This window comes from Ceratotherium simum, chromosome 3, assembly GCF_057802395.1.
Source record: "Ceratotherium simum simum isolate JZ-2026a chromosome 3, ASM5780239v1, whole genome shotgun sequence".
In the NCBI taxonomy this organism is placed as follows: Eukaryota; Metazoa; Chordata; class Mammalia; order Perissodactyla; family Rhinocerotidae; genus Ceratotherium; species Ceratotherium simum.
Window position 1 is genome coordinate 37,120,529 of NC_141902.1, and position 17,206 is coordinate 37,137,734.

The 17,206-nt window shown below is 37.5% G+C and overlaps 1 protein-coding gene across 2 annotated transcripts in view; it reads right to left on the reverse strand.

The window, feature by feature from the left end:
* The window catches only part of FSIP1 (fibrous sheath interacting protein 1), a 162,332-nt gene extending 150,622 nt beyond the window's left edge, over window positions 1–11,710 (reverse strand). Inside the window, exons 1-5 of one of the 2 annotated variants that reach the window (XM_087429116.1) lie at window positions 11,585–11,710; window positions 6,277–6,457; window positions 2,787–2,941; window positions 1,340–1,429; window positions 644–650 (exon numbers count right to left, since the gene is read on the reverse strand). In XM_087429116.1, coding sequence (XP_087285242.1) covers window positions 644–650; window positions 1,340–1,429; window positions 2,787–2,941; window positions 6,277–6,457; window positions 11,585–11,710 — 559 coding nt within the window. Of the gene's footprint in view, window positions 1–643; window positions 651–1,335; window positions 1,430–2,786; window positions 2,942–6,276; window positions 6,458–11,584 lie in introns of both variants that reach the window. The other variant, XM_004421400.3, reaches the window with a different exon arrangement.
* Between the last annotated feature and the right edge of the window lie 5,496 nt (window positions 11,711–17,206).

Genomic DNA, 17,206 nt, shown 5'->3' on the forward strand with positions numbered 1-17,206 from the left:
CTCAAAAGATAAAGAGTAAACCAAAATATTAATAGTGATTATCTCTACAAGTTGAGAATGTAGGTGATTGTAATTTTTTTCTTCTCGTTTACCAATATTTTCTAATATAGATTACACGTGTTACTTCTGTAACAACACAGAAGAAGTAGAAAGTAAATGATCTATCATTTTAACAAGCAAATATTTTTTGGTGTTTCAATTACGATATTTCAATAAGGCCAATTTAGATAAAGATCTATCCAATAGAAACTCAGAAAGATTCATTTTTTTACAAGTCCTTAGTCATACAAAGGGCAACCCAGATGGGGCACCACCTTCTTGAGGAGAAACATTTGGTGCATTCTAAACCCAAATCCCTCTGTCCCAAGCAGCTTCTGGGCTCTCAATGCTGGGTCCAGAAAGGAACAAACCTGAAGGAATTTCATCCACATCAAAGCTCATGCTCAACAGCTGCAGTAGCGTGAACCAAGTTCTCGGGGTTCTACAATGTTAGACATTCACTTAGTAAAAGAAAAATGAATCCCAAGATTCTCAGAGAAATCAGAGGCCCCTGCTTAGAGTCAGTCTAACGCCCAAGCAGTACTAGATGACCACTTATGTGATGTAGGTTAAAGGATTTCAAAAGTGTCCTGCCAAAACATACCAACCACCTCCCAATCCCTAAAATATTTACTGCTATATAAGTAGGTTAAAGGTTACATGACTCCATAATACTTCTGTAGGAGGAGGAGTAGAATAAGAAGAAGGAGAAAGAAGAGGAAGGGAGAGGAAGAGGAGGAGGGGGGAAGAAGAGGGAAAGGAAAAGGAGGAGGAGACAAGAGGGAAAGGGGAGGGAGGAAGGGAAGAAGAATCACAAATATACATACACACAAGCGGGGGAAGTAGAAACATAGTTCAGAATTAATTGGCTGGTCTCAAAAGCAAGACTGTGAGAGAACAGGAAATAGGATAAATCAGTAATGGAAGTTAATGAAAGAGGCTGCAGAGGCCTGAGTGAGACACCTTGTGGGAGGATTCTAGGCAGTTAGGGGACTGTCTGCATCAACTAGGCATCTAGAGGCATCTAAGAGGCATAGGAAGTAAAGGCAAAGACATGCCTTGTCTATTTCCTGATTTTTCCCTGCCCTGTCCCCCTCACCCCGGAGCAGATACAAACGCTAAAAGACTGAAACATACCTAAATTCAGGGTGTTCCATATAATCCTACCAAATGTGATCATTTCCCCTAAAGAAGAGTTAAACTCACAAAGAAAAAGAAAAAATAACTGAATTGGGAATTTTACTTTAATCCAAATAGTCAATGACTCTGAGATAAAGATGAATAAATTTTACTCACCAACAGTTTCTTCTGATGCAGTAGTCAAAGCCAGAAACTTTTTTGTATTTTCCGTCTCCTCATTACTTTGCAAAGCTTCACTATTTTTTGCAGACTAATAAAAGAGAAATAAAAGTTTAAACATAGGAAGAGAAGGCAACTATACTCATTGATATTTTTTAAAATTTCAGCGTGGTTTCCAATTGTGTACATACAAACAAGAAGGGTCAGGTCATTTCTATTCCTTTAATTAGGAAATCTGTTCATGTTTCTAGCTCCCACAAAATTCTGTCAAGGAGTATTCCCAGATAGAGTTGGAATATATGTCTATCATTATATGATAACTACCTTGCTTAAAGTTTCTTGAGTTTCTATTTAATATTTCTATAACTAATGAGTAACCTAAAGGAATATCATCAAATTATAATTACAGACATTTCAAGATTGATACTGTATTTTATTATGTTTCTAGTTATAATTCTTAATTACAAGCAAACAAAAATTTTCTTTAAGATTCAACGGAAATAAGTGATAGGCTAACTTTTTCTGCTCAAATTTACACATATTATTTCTCTACTTTAAAGCACCACATTTTGCATGTTGCTTTCTTTCCATGCCAGTGGTCTTCCTAGGAACCTTGTAAAAATGTATTCTTAATTACTTCACTATTAATTCATATTATCATCTAGGAAATTTACTTAGAAGTCAGTCAACTGATCAAGGAGGAATTTATCAAAAACAACCAATCTGTTATTATAATTTTCCTTACCTTAAAAGCATTCTCCTGTGGGGGCAAAGTTCAAATATGAGCCAATAGCTATACATCAAGTCAGGGCCCACATCAGGTCAACATCCACCCCTCAATACCACAGAGAATAAAAGGTCCAAGAAGGCCAAGGAAAGTTAATCAAGCACTAGAAATGTATTGAGACAGAAGCAAATAGAGCATGGTCCCAGACTTCAAGCACTTTACAGCTTCCCAAAGAGATCTTGACCAGCGTATAACAGTGAACTCCCCCTGTCGGTCACAAAGCTTACTCACATAATAACAGTAACCAGGGGGTTAAGTTTTTGTGTATTTGTATATTTATCTCCAAACTATAAGGTTGCTGAAGAAAAAGCAGACTGGCATACTCGATGAAAGCAGATACCACATCCCTTTCTGTTCCAGAGATGGAGGAGCCCCAGCCTGACACTAGTAAGAGAGGCCGACGGCGCTGTCCACTGTCCACAGGGAATGAACACTCCAGTGCAGTGCCTCAATCTGTAATGCTGCAAAGTTATCTTCTCCAGTTCCAGAAACCTATCTCCCTCCCCAACCCCCATATACACATACACACACCACTGCTCCACCTCCACAAAACAAATCAATACAGGCAGAGCACATTAACACCACCACAGTCCATGCTTTTCTTATTCATCTTCAAGGAAATTGTTTCTTACATGTCAGCATACAGTTATACAATTCTTACCTTAAGTTTTTCCCACAGTTTTATTCTCATTTCTACACCTTGCCTCTTAATTTCTCTTTCTCTGTATTGTCTCTTCACCAATATCTTATCAAGCCGCTTCATCTTCTGAATAGCATCTTGAAGTTGAGAATCTAATTCTTTCAATTCGGGTTCATCTATATTGTGTTGAAAGTAGGAATGAGCTTGAAGTTTAATAAAACCATAAAGCTTTGTTTTGTTTGTTTTAACTATTTGTTCTTTCATTCAACAATCGTTCATGGCTGATGGTAATAACTAACATTGGTGACACGTGTCTTGATTTACAAAGTGCTTTCACACGTATTTTTTTCATGTAATTATCAAACAACCCTGTGAAATAGACATGTATCTCTATTTTACAATTGAGATAACTGGGTTCTTTCAAACAGCTAATAAATTACAGCAGTGAACTCAGAAGTGGGTCTCATATGATTTTAAATCCCAAATTCTTTCTCCTTCATTCTGCTATACCTTCTATATTCATAACTAACAAACAAGAAATAAGGACTAAGACCCTATCCCAAAGCTGCTTCAGATTAACTGAAGGAGAAGGCACGTATACAAATAGCTACAGTAAAATGTAGCATAAGTGACACAGAGTCGTTCCAATATATAGAAACAAACTCAGAAAAGTACTCCATATAATTAGACTCCTTTTATCTATGACCCTTCCATTGTTGAATTTCTTTGAAGTACCTCAAAATGCTCCTGAGTTGTGGATAATTAACAGTAACTTACCTGAAATTAGGGACTCTTTAGAACTTTCATCATCCAACTTTTAACCCATGATTAATGATAATGTTAATAACAGCAGCTAACATTTATAGAGTTTCCTGATAGGCACAGTATTAAGTGCTTTATTTATATTCATTATCTCATTTAATCCTCATCAGAACCCTGTGAAGTGGTATAATTATTGTCCCCATTTTACAAATTAGTAAACTGAGGCTAATTTGTAACTGAGTTACATACATGTCCAAGATAACATAACTAGTAAATGGCAGAGTCAATTTCCACCCAGATCTGTTTGACTCCAGAGCCAAAGCTCTTCACCAGCAGGCAATACTTCCTCTGTGAAGTCTGATGAAAGATGACAAGCTGGCAATTGCTTATAAATGCTCAAATACGAAAGTCTCAGCCTCCTCAGGGTAGATCATTAGAATGGCATACTATGCTAAAAAAGGCCAAATTTTACAACTTTTGAAAGGCCAAAGAGTCCAGTGATGTTTCCCCATACTGTATATCATTTCCTCTTTAAGGAAAAGGAGATATTTTAGAGGGAATAAGCTTACCCAAAAAGAATACTGATCTTATTAACAAGGAGGCTCTGCAAATCTTATTGCTTATGTACTTCAAATGCAACAGCCTCTAGTTCTAATCCCCAACTGCCAACCCTAGCATTCTCACGCTCCAGGTACACAGGTGGTCTGTACAGCAGGCATTTTGAAGTAACCCATGCAGTACTGAAACAACATAAATACAATGTAAACTGGGCTGATAGCTAATACCAACTAAAACACAGGATTAGTACTGTAATCCTGAGTCACCTAGCCTAACTTTGAGAGCTGACCTCACCCCAAACATATTCTAAACCAGCACTTCCCAAAGTTTATGATCTCAGCTTCCCTTTACCGCCTTAAACATTATCAAGAACCCAAAGTAGCTTTTGTTTATGTGAGTTATATGTATTGATAATTACCATATTAGAAATAAAAACTGAAAAATATTGTTAATATTTATTTATTCATTTTAAAATAATAAACATGTTATTACCAATTACATATTAACATAAATATAACATTTTTATAACAAATAACTATATTTTCAAAAAAAATTAATGAGAAGAATGGCATTGTTTTAAATTTTTAATATCTGGCTTAATAGAAGACAGCTGGATTCTCATATCTGCTTTTACAGTCAATCTATTGCAATCTGTTGTTTCAGTTAAAGTATATGAAGAAAATTTGGTCTCACATAGACATATAGTTGGAAAGGGAAGGAGAAATTTAATAGCCTTTTTACATGATTGTGGATATTCTTCTTTGATACTACATCAAAACTCGACAAGGGATAATGTGAAATCTGTAACCATATCAGCAACCTTTTTGTATTTGTTCCATTAAAATCCATGGATCTATCTTTCATGTTGGATGGATATTTTACCCTGCATTGGTCGTCTGGAAAACAGTGGTTCACTGAATTATGCAGACCTTCCAAATGTTAACACATTTCAGTATACAATATCAAAAACTCACATTTGTTAATATTGCCACCATTTTTACCAGAAAAGTCTAAGTATTGGGAAGCTGTCACACCCAAAGTGAATATACAAGTTTTCCAAAATTCTAATTTTCACTTGAAAACTCAAATTTTATCCTTGACAAAAAATACTGTCAGTTGTTTTCCTTGAAGTAACAAGCTCATTTCATTTAAAAAAAAAAAAAAAAATCTGCCAAATACCGAAGTCTGAACAATAATAGTTTGTCTATCAGTCACATTCTTTCAAATATAAAAGGTGTTCCATCAAAAAAGTGGCCAGTTCAGCTCTCAACTTAAACTATCATCAAGTCCTTTTCCTTAACACAACTGCACATTTTAGTATACAGAACTGCTTTATATGTACCTCCCATTTTACCACACAGGATATTAAAAAGATGTGTATTCAAAGGTCAAGATTTAACAAAATTAATAATTTTTACTGCTCCATCAAGGACATTCTTGAGTGACACTGGCTATTTTTTTTCCGCCAGTGCCTGGTCATGAAGAATACAGTGACTACTAGTACAATTTGGTGTCATTGCCTTGATTCATGCTAAAGCACCAGCGATTTTCCCCACCATTGCTGTTGTACCATCAGTGCACATGTACATTCAGCGGGCAAAAGGCAAATAGCATTATTTCACTATTATGATGAGTTATATTACTGATATATCAGTATTATGACGAAAGTAGTTTTTGCTTTGCAGAGCTCCTGAAAGGGTCTCAGAGACCCCCAGGGCTCTGCAGACCACATTTTGAGAACTGTTGTTCTAATTCACTTGGACCAGTATTAATTTAATAATCATGAAAAAAGGAGTCTTGTAAAATCCAAAAATTATTAAGATTAAGTAGGATTATCCCTAAAAAGGCATTTATAAATTACAGGATACATTCTATTGTACAATTTTAGTCATCAAAAAGATCAATAAATCATGTCATACAATGCAGAAATACTTTCTGCTTGATTAATGTAAAATGACAACAATAACAATTTTATGAAATGACATACTTTATTATTTTTCTAAGTGTATTTAAGGACTCTTAATATTCTTCCAAATAAAAACTGGTGGTTGCTTGCTCACAAAAAGCAATTATTTTTATCATTATTATTATTATTATTTCTACTTAGCTGATTAAAAAACATGTAATTCTAATATTTTAACTGCAACATCTGTAATTATCATTAGCCGTCACTAGGTAGTAATTATCCCACCTGAATATTCAGAGATTATCTGATGTTGAACCAACAGATCTTCATCTGACCCCTCTTCAGCCAATTTTATTTTCTCAGAGTAGTTTCCCCCTTTATCATCATTATCGTTTCTACTTTCCTCTGTGTTACTGCTTTCTGAGTGGCCCTCTTTACCAGAGTTCAACTTGATTGCTGTATCAACCTAAAAATTATTTCCAAAGAAACAGTTTTCAAAAATAATGTATTTTTTTAAAACTGTACTTTTCTAGACTATTTTAACACTAATGTAAATATGTGAGGACATACATACACTAGCATTATTCTAGAAATATAACACTTTATAATTAAATAGAATTTAACTACACAATTAAATTTAATAACATTTGCACCAAAGAAATATGTACCGTTCTCCAGCAATTTCTAGCAATGGAGAAGGGCCAGGAATCGCTCCTGAAGAGAACGGCTCTCTGCCAGGCTCAGAGGATGAGGCATGGCGGTCCCTGCTCCCTGAGCTTACACACAGAGGGAGAGTCACAGGTCTAGAGCTGTGCTGTCCAATACGAGAGCTACTAGCCACACGTGGCTACCAAGCAGTTGAAAAGTGAATAGTCCAAATTGAGATGTGCTTCTAATGAGATTCTTCAAGTCAGAACCATGTGCTTTGGTAATTAAGTTATTTTTATGCTATACATAGTTGTTCTATCTCATTTTGGTTTCTCTTCCCATTTTAGCAAAGTTCATTTTGAAAACACCAGTTTGGTGCAGATGTGTTTTCCTGAGAGAGAAAAAAAAAAGACTTTCACGGCTGCATCAGGGAAAAACAGGCATCAGAGGGCCCCGGGGGCTGCTCATGGCAGTGAGAGTCACGGTGGAAGGGAACACAGCCCAAGGGAGAGGCAAAACCTCAGAGAGAGACACAGTCAGCCACTTCTGAGAGGAGCACCTTTCCCCTCCAAGGGAGGAACTGTCTGCAGGACTCAGCTCTGGGAGGGTTTTATGCTCTCACTGCAGCCACATGGTCAACTCTCTGCCACGGTAATCTGCGCCCCTTTGTGAACCTCCAGGGCAGAAGGCAGGTAATGCTAAGAATTAAACTGCCAGGGATGCAGAAGCATCTCTGTTTGCCTGAACTAGGACCTAAGCCCCAGCAAGACTGAGCTGAGTCAGTGTTATAATCATCATAGCCAACATTTACTGAGGAATTCCTATTGGCCAGGCCCTGTGCTAAGTACTTTACACACGCTGCCTCGTTCACTCCCTACAACCACCCTATGGTATAGGCATTACTATCCCGATTTAACAGAGAAGAAACAAATCCAGTAAAAAATAAAACTAGTGAGGCCCAATTTATAAACAATGCCTACTCTATGTACCCTTGGAGGAGTTAAAGAGGGCTCCCTGTTCAAAAACATACTTGTCAAAGGCCGGGTAAAGCCCCAAGTTCCATAATATCCAGTAAATCCTTAAGGCTATATAGTTCTGTGAAAATGCTGAAATTGCTGGCAGAGGTCACATGAACCCTGTCAGTCACTTATATCTTGGCATAAATGAATGTGGCTGACCTTTCCCTGAGAATGAGTTTTTATATGGGGGAATATAGAATATGCAAAACATAGCTAGACATTAGCAACATACTTGGATAGCACACTTCAGGACACACAAAGACCTTTCACATACATCATTCTATATGATCCTAACTCTCATAATGAGCAGGAAGCAATAAGGCAAAAAGATGAAATGGAGAACAAAAGGTAAACTTTGCCCATTTCACCCATAGTTTGCTCATTTTACCCACAGTTCCCCACCCCACTAGCACCGACCATCTTCCCAATCCCATTGCCCCCAGGCCTCTGTTCCTAACCCTCCTGCTCTTCTACTCTGTGGCCTATGTGTATGATTTTTCTTTCTTCTTCATTCTCAAAGCCACATTCCACCTCCATTTTTCATTGCCCCATATCCCCCACTTCATACCTCCATATTAGTCTCAGAAAAGGTAAATACCCTATAAAAACTCTTCCTAAAAATTAGATTCCTACCTGAAAGTCATGAGATTTTACACAAATTACAACTATTGGATTTTTCAAAATAATATTCATAAGCAAAAATAAACCAAAATTTTTAGAATGAGAAATGTATTATTACTACGGAAATTTCATTAAAACTCTAGCATTTTAAACTCAATTTACGCCATATAGAAATTTTTGGTAAGAAATTAATAAAAGACAAATTTGAGCAATAAAACTAATCAAAATTCTAGGATTTATTATTCAGACAATATATAGAGTTTTACAGACATTGAATCATTTGCAACCAGCAGTCAACATTCAGTGTACCTGTGGCATCTCTTCCCCAACCTGACTTTCCATGAACTTTATTAACACAAATCACAACTTTTAGGAGGCTTAGCTTTTGATATAAATATCAAAGTCCCTGTTGGCTAATAAATACGGTAGAGTTTGACCTATAGCTTAGTGGGTTCAAATAAAATCTGACTTGAAGTCATCGCTGATATTTTTCTTTTAAATAAGTCTTGAATGAAGCAATATTAACCTATGTATTAAAACATGTATGTCAATATTGTGAAGTCACTTTTAAAAAATCATCATCCAGGAATATGTAAGGAGAAATACTAATTCTATGGTACTCTAAAATTTGTCAGGTCTTTGTGTATTATCCTACCTATGTAAAAAGGGAAAATCCTCACTCTGAATTTATTGAACACATATTTTGTGAATACATACTATACGTGCCAGACTTTACACGCAATGCTGTGACTAACACAGGAAGGACTGCCCAACTGAGTTAGTATTGAATATTTACTGGGTGCTAGTCACTGTTCTAAGAACTGTAGATATTTTATCTCATTTTATCCTCAAAACATGCCCATGAGGTGGCTACTATTATTACCCCTTTGAACAGATGAGGAAACCAGCACAGAGAGGCGAAGTAATTTGCCCAAAATCACATAAAATGTGGTCAGCAGAGCTCTAATTTGAACCCACGACTCCAGAGTTTAGGCTTCTATCACTATGCTTGAGACTAAAGAATCTAAAATTGTTTTTAGATTCCAGTTTGAGCTATACGGAAAACTGAATAAACTGAAATCCTCCATCTACTTAGAAATGCATCGATGAGCTCGTGAGAACATTAGGAAAATTGCCAGTGGAGAGAAATTAAAAGGAAACTGAAAACTAGAACAGGAACCTTGCAAATCCTTAAAGCCCTGGTTGGAGGTAGGAATAGGAGCAACAAGCAGAGGCAAACAAGGATGTGCTGGCCTCAGAAAGCTGTGGGGTTGGGTTTTAACCCCCATGCAGGAGTAGACTAGGCCTAGGGCCCAAGCAAGACAAGGAGATAGAAAGGAACCCTCCCTCTTCTGCTCCATAAAGCTGGATCCTTCATAGACGCACATCCTCCATGAGAGGGTAGACTAGAAAAACAAATCAATCCAAAAGCATAGGGAAAGAATAAAAAATGTGCCTGGGTTACAAGTGGGAAAAAGTCTTCCCTGAGAATTTGCAACCACAGGGTCATGCTTCATGTAAGCTGGGGTTCTAATTTATATTATTCTTGTGCTCTGTGATGCTTAAAGCTGAAAAACTAGCAAAAAAAGATTCATGCCAGTGATATCCCAGACATATCTGGTAGAAGCAAACAGAAACTTGCTCTGGAAGACATAGTTTCAAATCAGGCTCCATAAAATTCCCAAATTAAAGCTCACATTCCAAAACTTCAAAAGCCATGAATATATGACCAACAATAAGCAAGAATCACAATAAACAAAAGAACTTAATATATTAAAGGGCTGATAAAGATAATCATATAAATATTTTAATTGGTATAAAAAAGAATCAAAAAATATGAGATCAAGATACTGTAAAGGACAGATGGATTTGAAAATAAACTAAAAAGAACTTCTAGAAATTAAAAATATATCATTAAATTAAAAGATTCAATGAACTGATTAAAGAACAGATTTGACATAGTATACGAAAGAATTCAAAAATTAGAAAATGTATGTTAAAAATTCCCCAGGATGAAGCACAGAGAAATAAATGAATAGAAAATATTAAAAAGAAGATGAGAGACATGAAGCATAGAAAAGAAAGATTCAACACACACTTAATATGACTTCCAGGATGACGAAACAGGAAAAAAATGTAGGTAATATTTGAAATATGAAAACACAATGGCTGAGAATTTTTCAAAATAAACAAAACACACAAATCCTTAGAATGAAGAAGTACTAGTCTCCAGAAGGATAAATTAAATAAATCCATACCTAGGTGAATAATAGTAGATAGCAAAGACAAAGAGAAAAAAATTAAAGGAACCAGAGAAAAATATGTAAGCTAGACAACCCACACTAGAATGAATACTAGGCTTATAAAAGCCTTCTCATGGGTAACGAGAGAGGCCACAAGCACCTAAATGTGAAATATAAAACTCTCAGAAGAAAACATAGGAGAAAATCTTTGGGACTTTGGGTTAGACAAAGAGTTCTTAGGTACCAAAAAAAAAAAAAAAAACCCACAATTCCCAAAAGAAAAAAAAAATGATAAATTGACTTAAAAAAATTAAAAATGTTTGCTCTTCAAAAGACGCAAAGAATGAAAAGTCAAGCTACAGACTGGGGAAAAATATTTGCGAATCATAAATCTGACAAAAGACTCTATCTAGAATAAATAAAGAATTCTCAAAAATCAACAACGAGAAAACAAACACAATAAAAACAAGTTAGGCAAAAAATTTGAACATACACTTTCCAAAAAAGATATGTGGATTGCAAATAAGCACATGAAAACATACTCAACATTATTCATCACCAGGCAAAGGCAAGTTAAAACCACAATGAGATACTACTGTATACCTATGAGAATGGCTTTTTTTAAAAAACTGACAATATCAACTGTTGGTGAGGATGCAAAACAGCTGTGACTGTCATACATTTCTGATGGAAATAGAAAACAGTTTGACAGTTTCTTATAGTTAAATATACACTTACCATACAACCCAGCAGTCCCACTCCTAGGTATTTACTCAGGGGAAATAAAAACCTATTTCCTCCCCCAAAAAAAAATTCAGCATGCAAATATTTATAACAGTTTTATTCATAATCACCAAAACCTGCAAACAACCCAAATGTTCCTCAACTGGGGAATGGACAAATAAATTGTGGTACACCCACACAATGGAACACTACTCACCAATAAAAAGAAATGAACTATTGATACATGCAACAACATGGGATGTTAACAGCAGCCTTGGTTTATCAATTGCTAGAAGTCAGCAGAAGGAGTTTAAAGCATTTCTAAACAGCAAAGTTTACCTTGAAAAACGCTGGTTCTGGTGAGAGTACCTCCAAAGAAGAATTTGAACCTCTGCTCCCAGGACGTGTTCTTGAACTTGAGGCTGGTTTTGAAATTCCATCTAAGCTTCCCTTTATAACATCCATTGACATCCTGAAACAAACAAAAAAAAGTTTAAGCAAGTTATGACTTGTATGTTTAAATGTTTCATTAGCGTTAACATGCAGTTAACTCAGAGCCTTTGTTATACGGATTATGTGGCTACCAAAGTCACAGTACCCCAATTTCTTCATTGGGGTCCTTGCATCTGTGTCCTTGCATCATTAAATCTTATGTCCCCATAGGTGAAAAACATGCTGCCCAGGATGTTAGATTCTGAAAGTGGCTTAAAAAGAATGCAGAGCGAATGACATCTCAATGGCTTCTGTGCCTCCAAGAGAAACATTTACTGTGTCCTTGGCCTGAAAAGACACTCATGGAGCACCATGCCTCTCAACCAAGCAAGATTTCTGCTTCGTGGTTATGATTTGCTAAGGCCTCTAGTTTCTTCCGGCTTGGCCTTCCTTATTCTAGCCCTTCCCATTCTAGCTCAGCCTTCAGGCTGGGCTTCCCCCCAGCTCTGATTTCTCCTCTCCTCCTTGGTGCCACATTTTCATAGAGTAACTATCTCCAAGTTACTGCTCTTTTTCAATCAACCCTCACTGTCTAAAACCCATGATTCTGGGGCCAGCCCAGTGGCGCAAGCGGCTAAGTGCGCGCACTCTGCTGTGGCGGCCCAGGGTTTGCCAGTTCGGACCCCGGGCGCGCATCGACGCAGTGCTTGGCAAGCCATGCTGTGGCGGTGTCCCATATAAAGTAGAAGAAGATGGGCATGGATGTTAGCCCAGGAAAAGTAGAGGAAGATGGGCATGGATGTTAGCCCAGGGACAGTCTTCCTCAGCAAAAAAAGAGGAGGATTGGCAGATGTTAGCACAGGGCTGATCTCCTCACAAAAAAATAAAAAAAAATAAAATAAAACCCATGATTCTACTTCTGCCCTCTGAAACAACAGGGAACAAAACCTACTTTCTCTACTAGAGGACAGACTTTCATTATCTGGCTACACAGCCAATGTCTTTATTTTGTGTATGACACCATCCACAGGCCTCTCATCACTCTGGCTGCTCTATTCCCTGTGCTGTTTTCAGAGGCAGGAAATATTAAGCAGGGTGGTTTAAACTAGGGGGAGAACTTAGGCATTGTAGGCAGATTGATCCTTCCAAACTGTGCCCTTGATCAGGACCATTCCAGATTTCTTCAGTAATGTTAAGGTATCATGCATGCTGAGTAAAACGGAAGCAACAGGAAGAATTCCAGATTTTGCCTTCTTGATACTTAGCTTTACATGTGAATGGATATCTCCCAACAAATCCTTTCCTAAATTCCTATCAATTATGAATTAAACCATTTCTCTTATAACAGAAGGAAGCAAGGCAGTTGCCTCTTGCCCATAGAGTATAAAAATGTCCTTTTCTTACCCTACAAAATGACTCATCTTTCTTTCTTTTCTTGAACAGCAGAGGCAGAGTTCAGGGAAGTTTTAGACACAGGAGGAAGCACAAACATAAACCCAATGCTCCTCCAAGGCACACAGAGGGATAATATGATTTGGCCTCCAACCATTCAGTGTGCCAAAGCTGATGCTTAAGGGACCAGTAGGTCAACTCTTTCCATCTCAGCAAATGAAAAAGGCATTGATCTCAATATTATTCAAACTCTGCAAAAGGGTTTGGGTTCACTCAGGAGGGCACTGACATTATTATTGTGGGATGATGGATCACCTTGGCCCATCACATCACAATCAAAAAGCATAAGTCACCAAAAGGCCAAATGTCTTGTAAATGCCCTAAGCAGCCTGTCAAGGGAAGCTTACTGCAGCTTACAGAGGGAACAATGAGATGGAAACATGTGCAGAGCCAGTATAATACATGTCAATAAAGGGAGAGGCACAGGGAACCATCAGGGACACGGATCAGCTAAAAGGCTGCAGAAATCTTCCAATTTGCTTTAGAAATAGGTCTGTCCTATTATGTTTGTTCCTGAAAATAATAAATTAAATAAAATACAGTTCCCAGGGTGGGTGGGGATGTAATTAACAATCTTATGAATTTGGCCATGTAGAAAAAAGTATGGATAAAGGACACTGATTTAGGATCATATAGATGTATTTGAGTGTTTGAGAAGAAATCTCAATAGCCACGTAGAGATTCCACGAGAAAAATAAAGCATCATACAAGAAAGAAAGCAATTGAATGATAAATACTTATAATTACATAAGCACTGAATGTTGATTTAACCAAATACTGCACCTTAATTATACTGAGGGTATGTGGGGAGGAGTATGTAAAAGAAGAGATAGTATAAGAAATCTAATCTCTCATAATAGGAAATCAAAGAGAATGTCCAAAACTTGATAAAGCCAAACAATGGTTAGACAAGCATAATATTTACAAGTTTAAGATAGTTGCCTGTAGAGAGTGAGACTAGGGTTTACTTCTTTTTTTTTCCCATTGTAAACGTTATAGTACAGTTTGACATTTTTGACTATATAATTTTAATAAAAGTAAAAACTAATTTCAAAAATAATAAATAAATTAAAATATGAAATCTCCAAGGGACTAGAAGGAAATATAAAGATCATTCATATAATGAGGTTAATGACTTATTAAATGTGACACCAAGAGCATAAATCAAAAAGTAAGAGACTAATAGATTTGATTACATAACATTTAATGCTCTTGAGTGTCAAACAAACAAAAAGAACTCTAAATTAAATCAAAAGGCACCTGAGAAACTAGGGAAAATATATGCAACATAGATAATACACAAAAGGTTAATAAGTTTACAGATTTAAAAGACTCTTACCAATCAATAAAAAAAGAAGCATCCCAATAGAAACCTGGCTAAGGGCATAAACAAGGAATTCACATACCAAAAAAAAAGAGAGCGAGAAAAGGTGACGTCAGCATCGTGGCAGAGTGATCTGTTCCCTTTGTCTCCCCTCTCTAAGTTACAACTAAACAGACATCCATTAACCAACAGAAGACTCCCCATACAACACAACATGATGCCTGAGAGATCCACACAGCCATACATCTGAAGGTGGGTGGACTGGAGTCCTGGGAAGCAGTGGAACTAGGTGAGCCAACACCTCCCCCTCCCCAGCAGCAGCAATCCAGGTCGCAGATCCTCACACAGCAGCCAGGGCAACTGTGAGTGGAGACGGGGGCAGCCCTGCCCACCCAGGAACACTTGTGGAGCTGTGGTAGCACGGCCTGCAGGAGTGTCCACTGGGCCACAGCAACCCTGCCTGCATAAACATTCCCCACTGAGTGGTGGCACCTCAGCCTACATGAAGGCATCCCACCAAGCAGTGGCCCCACCCACGCCTAGAGGCAGCAGCAAGGCAGCAGCCAGGCCCACATGAAGGCACCCTGCCCAGTGGCTGCCGTCGTGCTGGCACGAATGCAGAGCAGCAACCGGCACAACCTTGAGCAGATGGAGCAGGAACAGGAAAAAACGCCCCTGCCCCACCCAACAGTGGCAGATGGAAACTGCAAACAGGAACAACAGCAGAACTCATGACCCAGCCCCCAGAGGCAGCAACCCCAACACCAGCTCCACCAGCAGCAGGGTTCATATAAAAGTCCCTGGGTCCCCAGGCCCCCACTAGCGACAGTGACATCCATGAACCCAGCACCCCTGGCAGCAGTGCAACCAGCACCCCAAGACAACCTGAGAACAGCAGCACAGGTGGTGCACGGGACAGCAGCATCCAAGCCCAGGAAGAGCCAGTGGAGGAACACAAGACCCAGGTGACCAGAACCAAAGTAACCAAAGTTGTATCCAAACAAGAAACGGTGATTACTACCACAAATGCACTGGCAAAGGATCAATTCATCAAACACCGAGAAGAACTACAGTAACACTGCAGAACAGAAGGAAAATGACAACTCTCCAGAAACCAAACCTGAAGTCACAGAAGACTACAATCTAACTGACAGAGAATTCCAAATAGCTATCACAAAGAAACTCACGGAGTTACAAGAAAACTCAGGAAGACTGTTCAATGAGCTCAGGAATAAAATGAATGAACAGAAGGAATACTTCACCAAAGAGACTGAAGCTCTAAAAAAAAAGAATCAGAAATTCTGTATATGAAGAACTCAATTAACAAGATAAAAAAAAATGTAGAAAGCATAAAAAATAGAGCAGACCTTATGGAGGAGAGAATTAGTGACCTTGAAGACAGAAACCTAGAAATGCTCCAGGTGGAGGAGGAGAGAGAACTAAGATTCAAAAAGAATGAAGAAAATCTTCAAGAAATATCTGACTCAATTAGGAAAAGTAACATAAGGATTATGGGTACCCCAGAGGGAGAAGAGATGGAGAAAGGAGCAGAGAGCTCCTTCAAAGAAATAATAGCTGAGAACTTCCCAAACATGGGGAAGGAACCAGACATACAAGTACATGAAGCCAAAAACTGTCAAAAAAGAAAAGAGAAAGAAAGAAAGAGAAAAAGAAAGACAAATTATCAATGTCTTGCTTAAAAAAATGTCTAATTCCTCTAATTAAAGGAATATACAGAAAGGAACCTGAAAGACAATTGCAAGTCAAGGAAGTAACAGAGGTGGGTTCTGGATTGGGTTCACGGATTTCTTGTGTCCGTTTTTTACCTTTTGCTTATGTGTATTTTCTGGTTTTCTATTAAGTATATCTTGAATTCATAATTAAAGAATTTATTTGTTGTGGAAAAATTTCCAGAATATATTAAAGTATATTCAAAAATAAATAAAAATCACTCAATATTCACCATCCTCAGCTAAACAATGTTGGCATATTTCTTTTCCATCTTTGCTCTATGCCTTTTCAACAAAATTGGACTTGTATATTTCTCACTTAACATTATATGATGGGCATTTTCTTATTACATTAAAGACACTCAAAAAATAGAATTTTATTCACTTCATGATAGTCCATTATATAGATGGATATATGACCAGATTCTAAATTGTAACAAATCATTACTAATGCATACCCACTTTTTATAACATTCATCTCAAACAAGACTAATTTAAACTTTTTCATACAGGCTTGTGAGAAATGCAACCACCGTGGATGGTTTAAAACCAAAATAGGGACACATGGCTGCTGTAATTTGATATTTTTGAATGACTGAAATAATCAAAAGAAAATGAATCCTCTTTTGTTTAGTAATAATGAATAGCCAGTCTTAAAGAAAAAGTGGAATTGCATTTATGTTCACAATTTTAATGTCTAAAAATTATTTTATTGTAGATTTTTTTTACTTTACATATTTATTATGTAAGAAATACTTGCCCATGGGATGGAAGAAAATCAAATAATACAAAAGAATGTAAAAGTTTTTTTTTTTTTGTGAGGAAGATCGGCCCTGAGCTAACATCTGCCAATCCTCCTCTTTTTGCTGAGGAAGACTGGCCCTGGGCTAACATTCATGCCCGTCTTCCTCCACTTTATATGGGATGCTGCCACAGCATGGCTTGACAAGCGGTGCGTCGGTGCGCGCCCGGGATCCGAACTGGCAAACCCCGGGCCGCCGCAGCGGAGAGCGTGCACTTAAC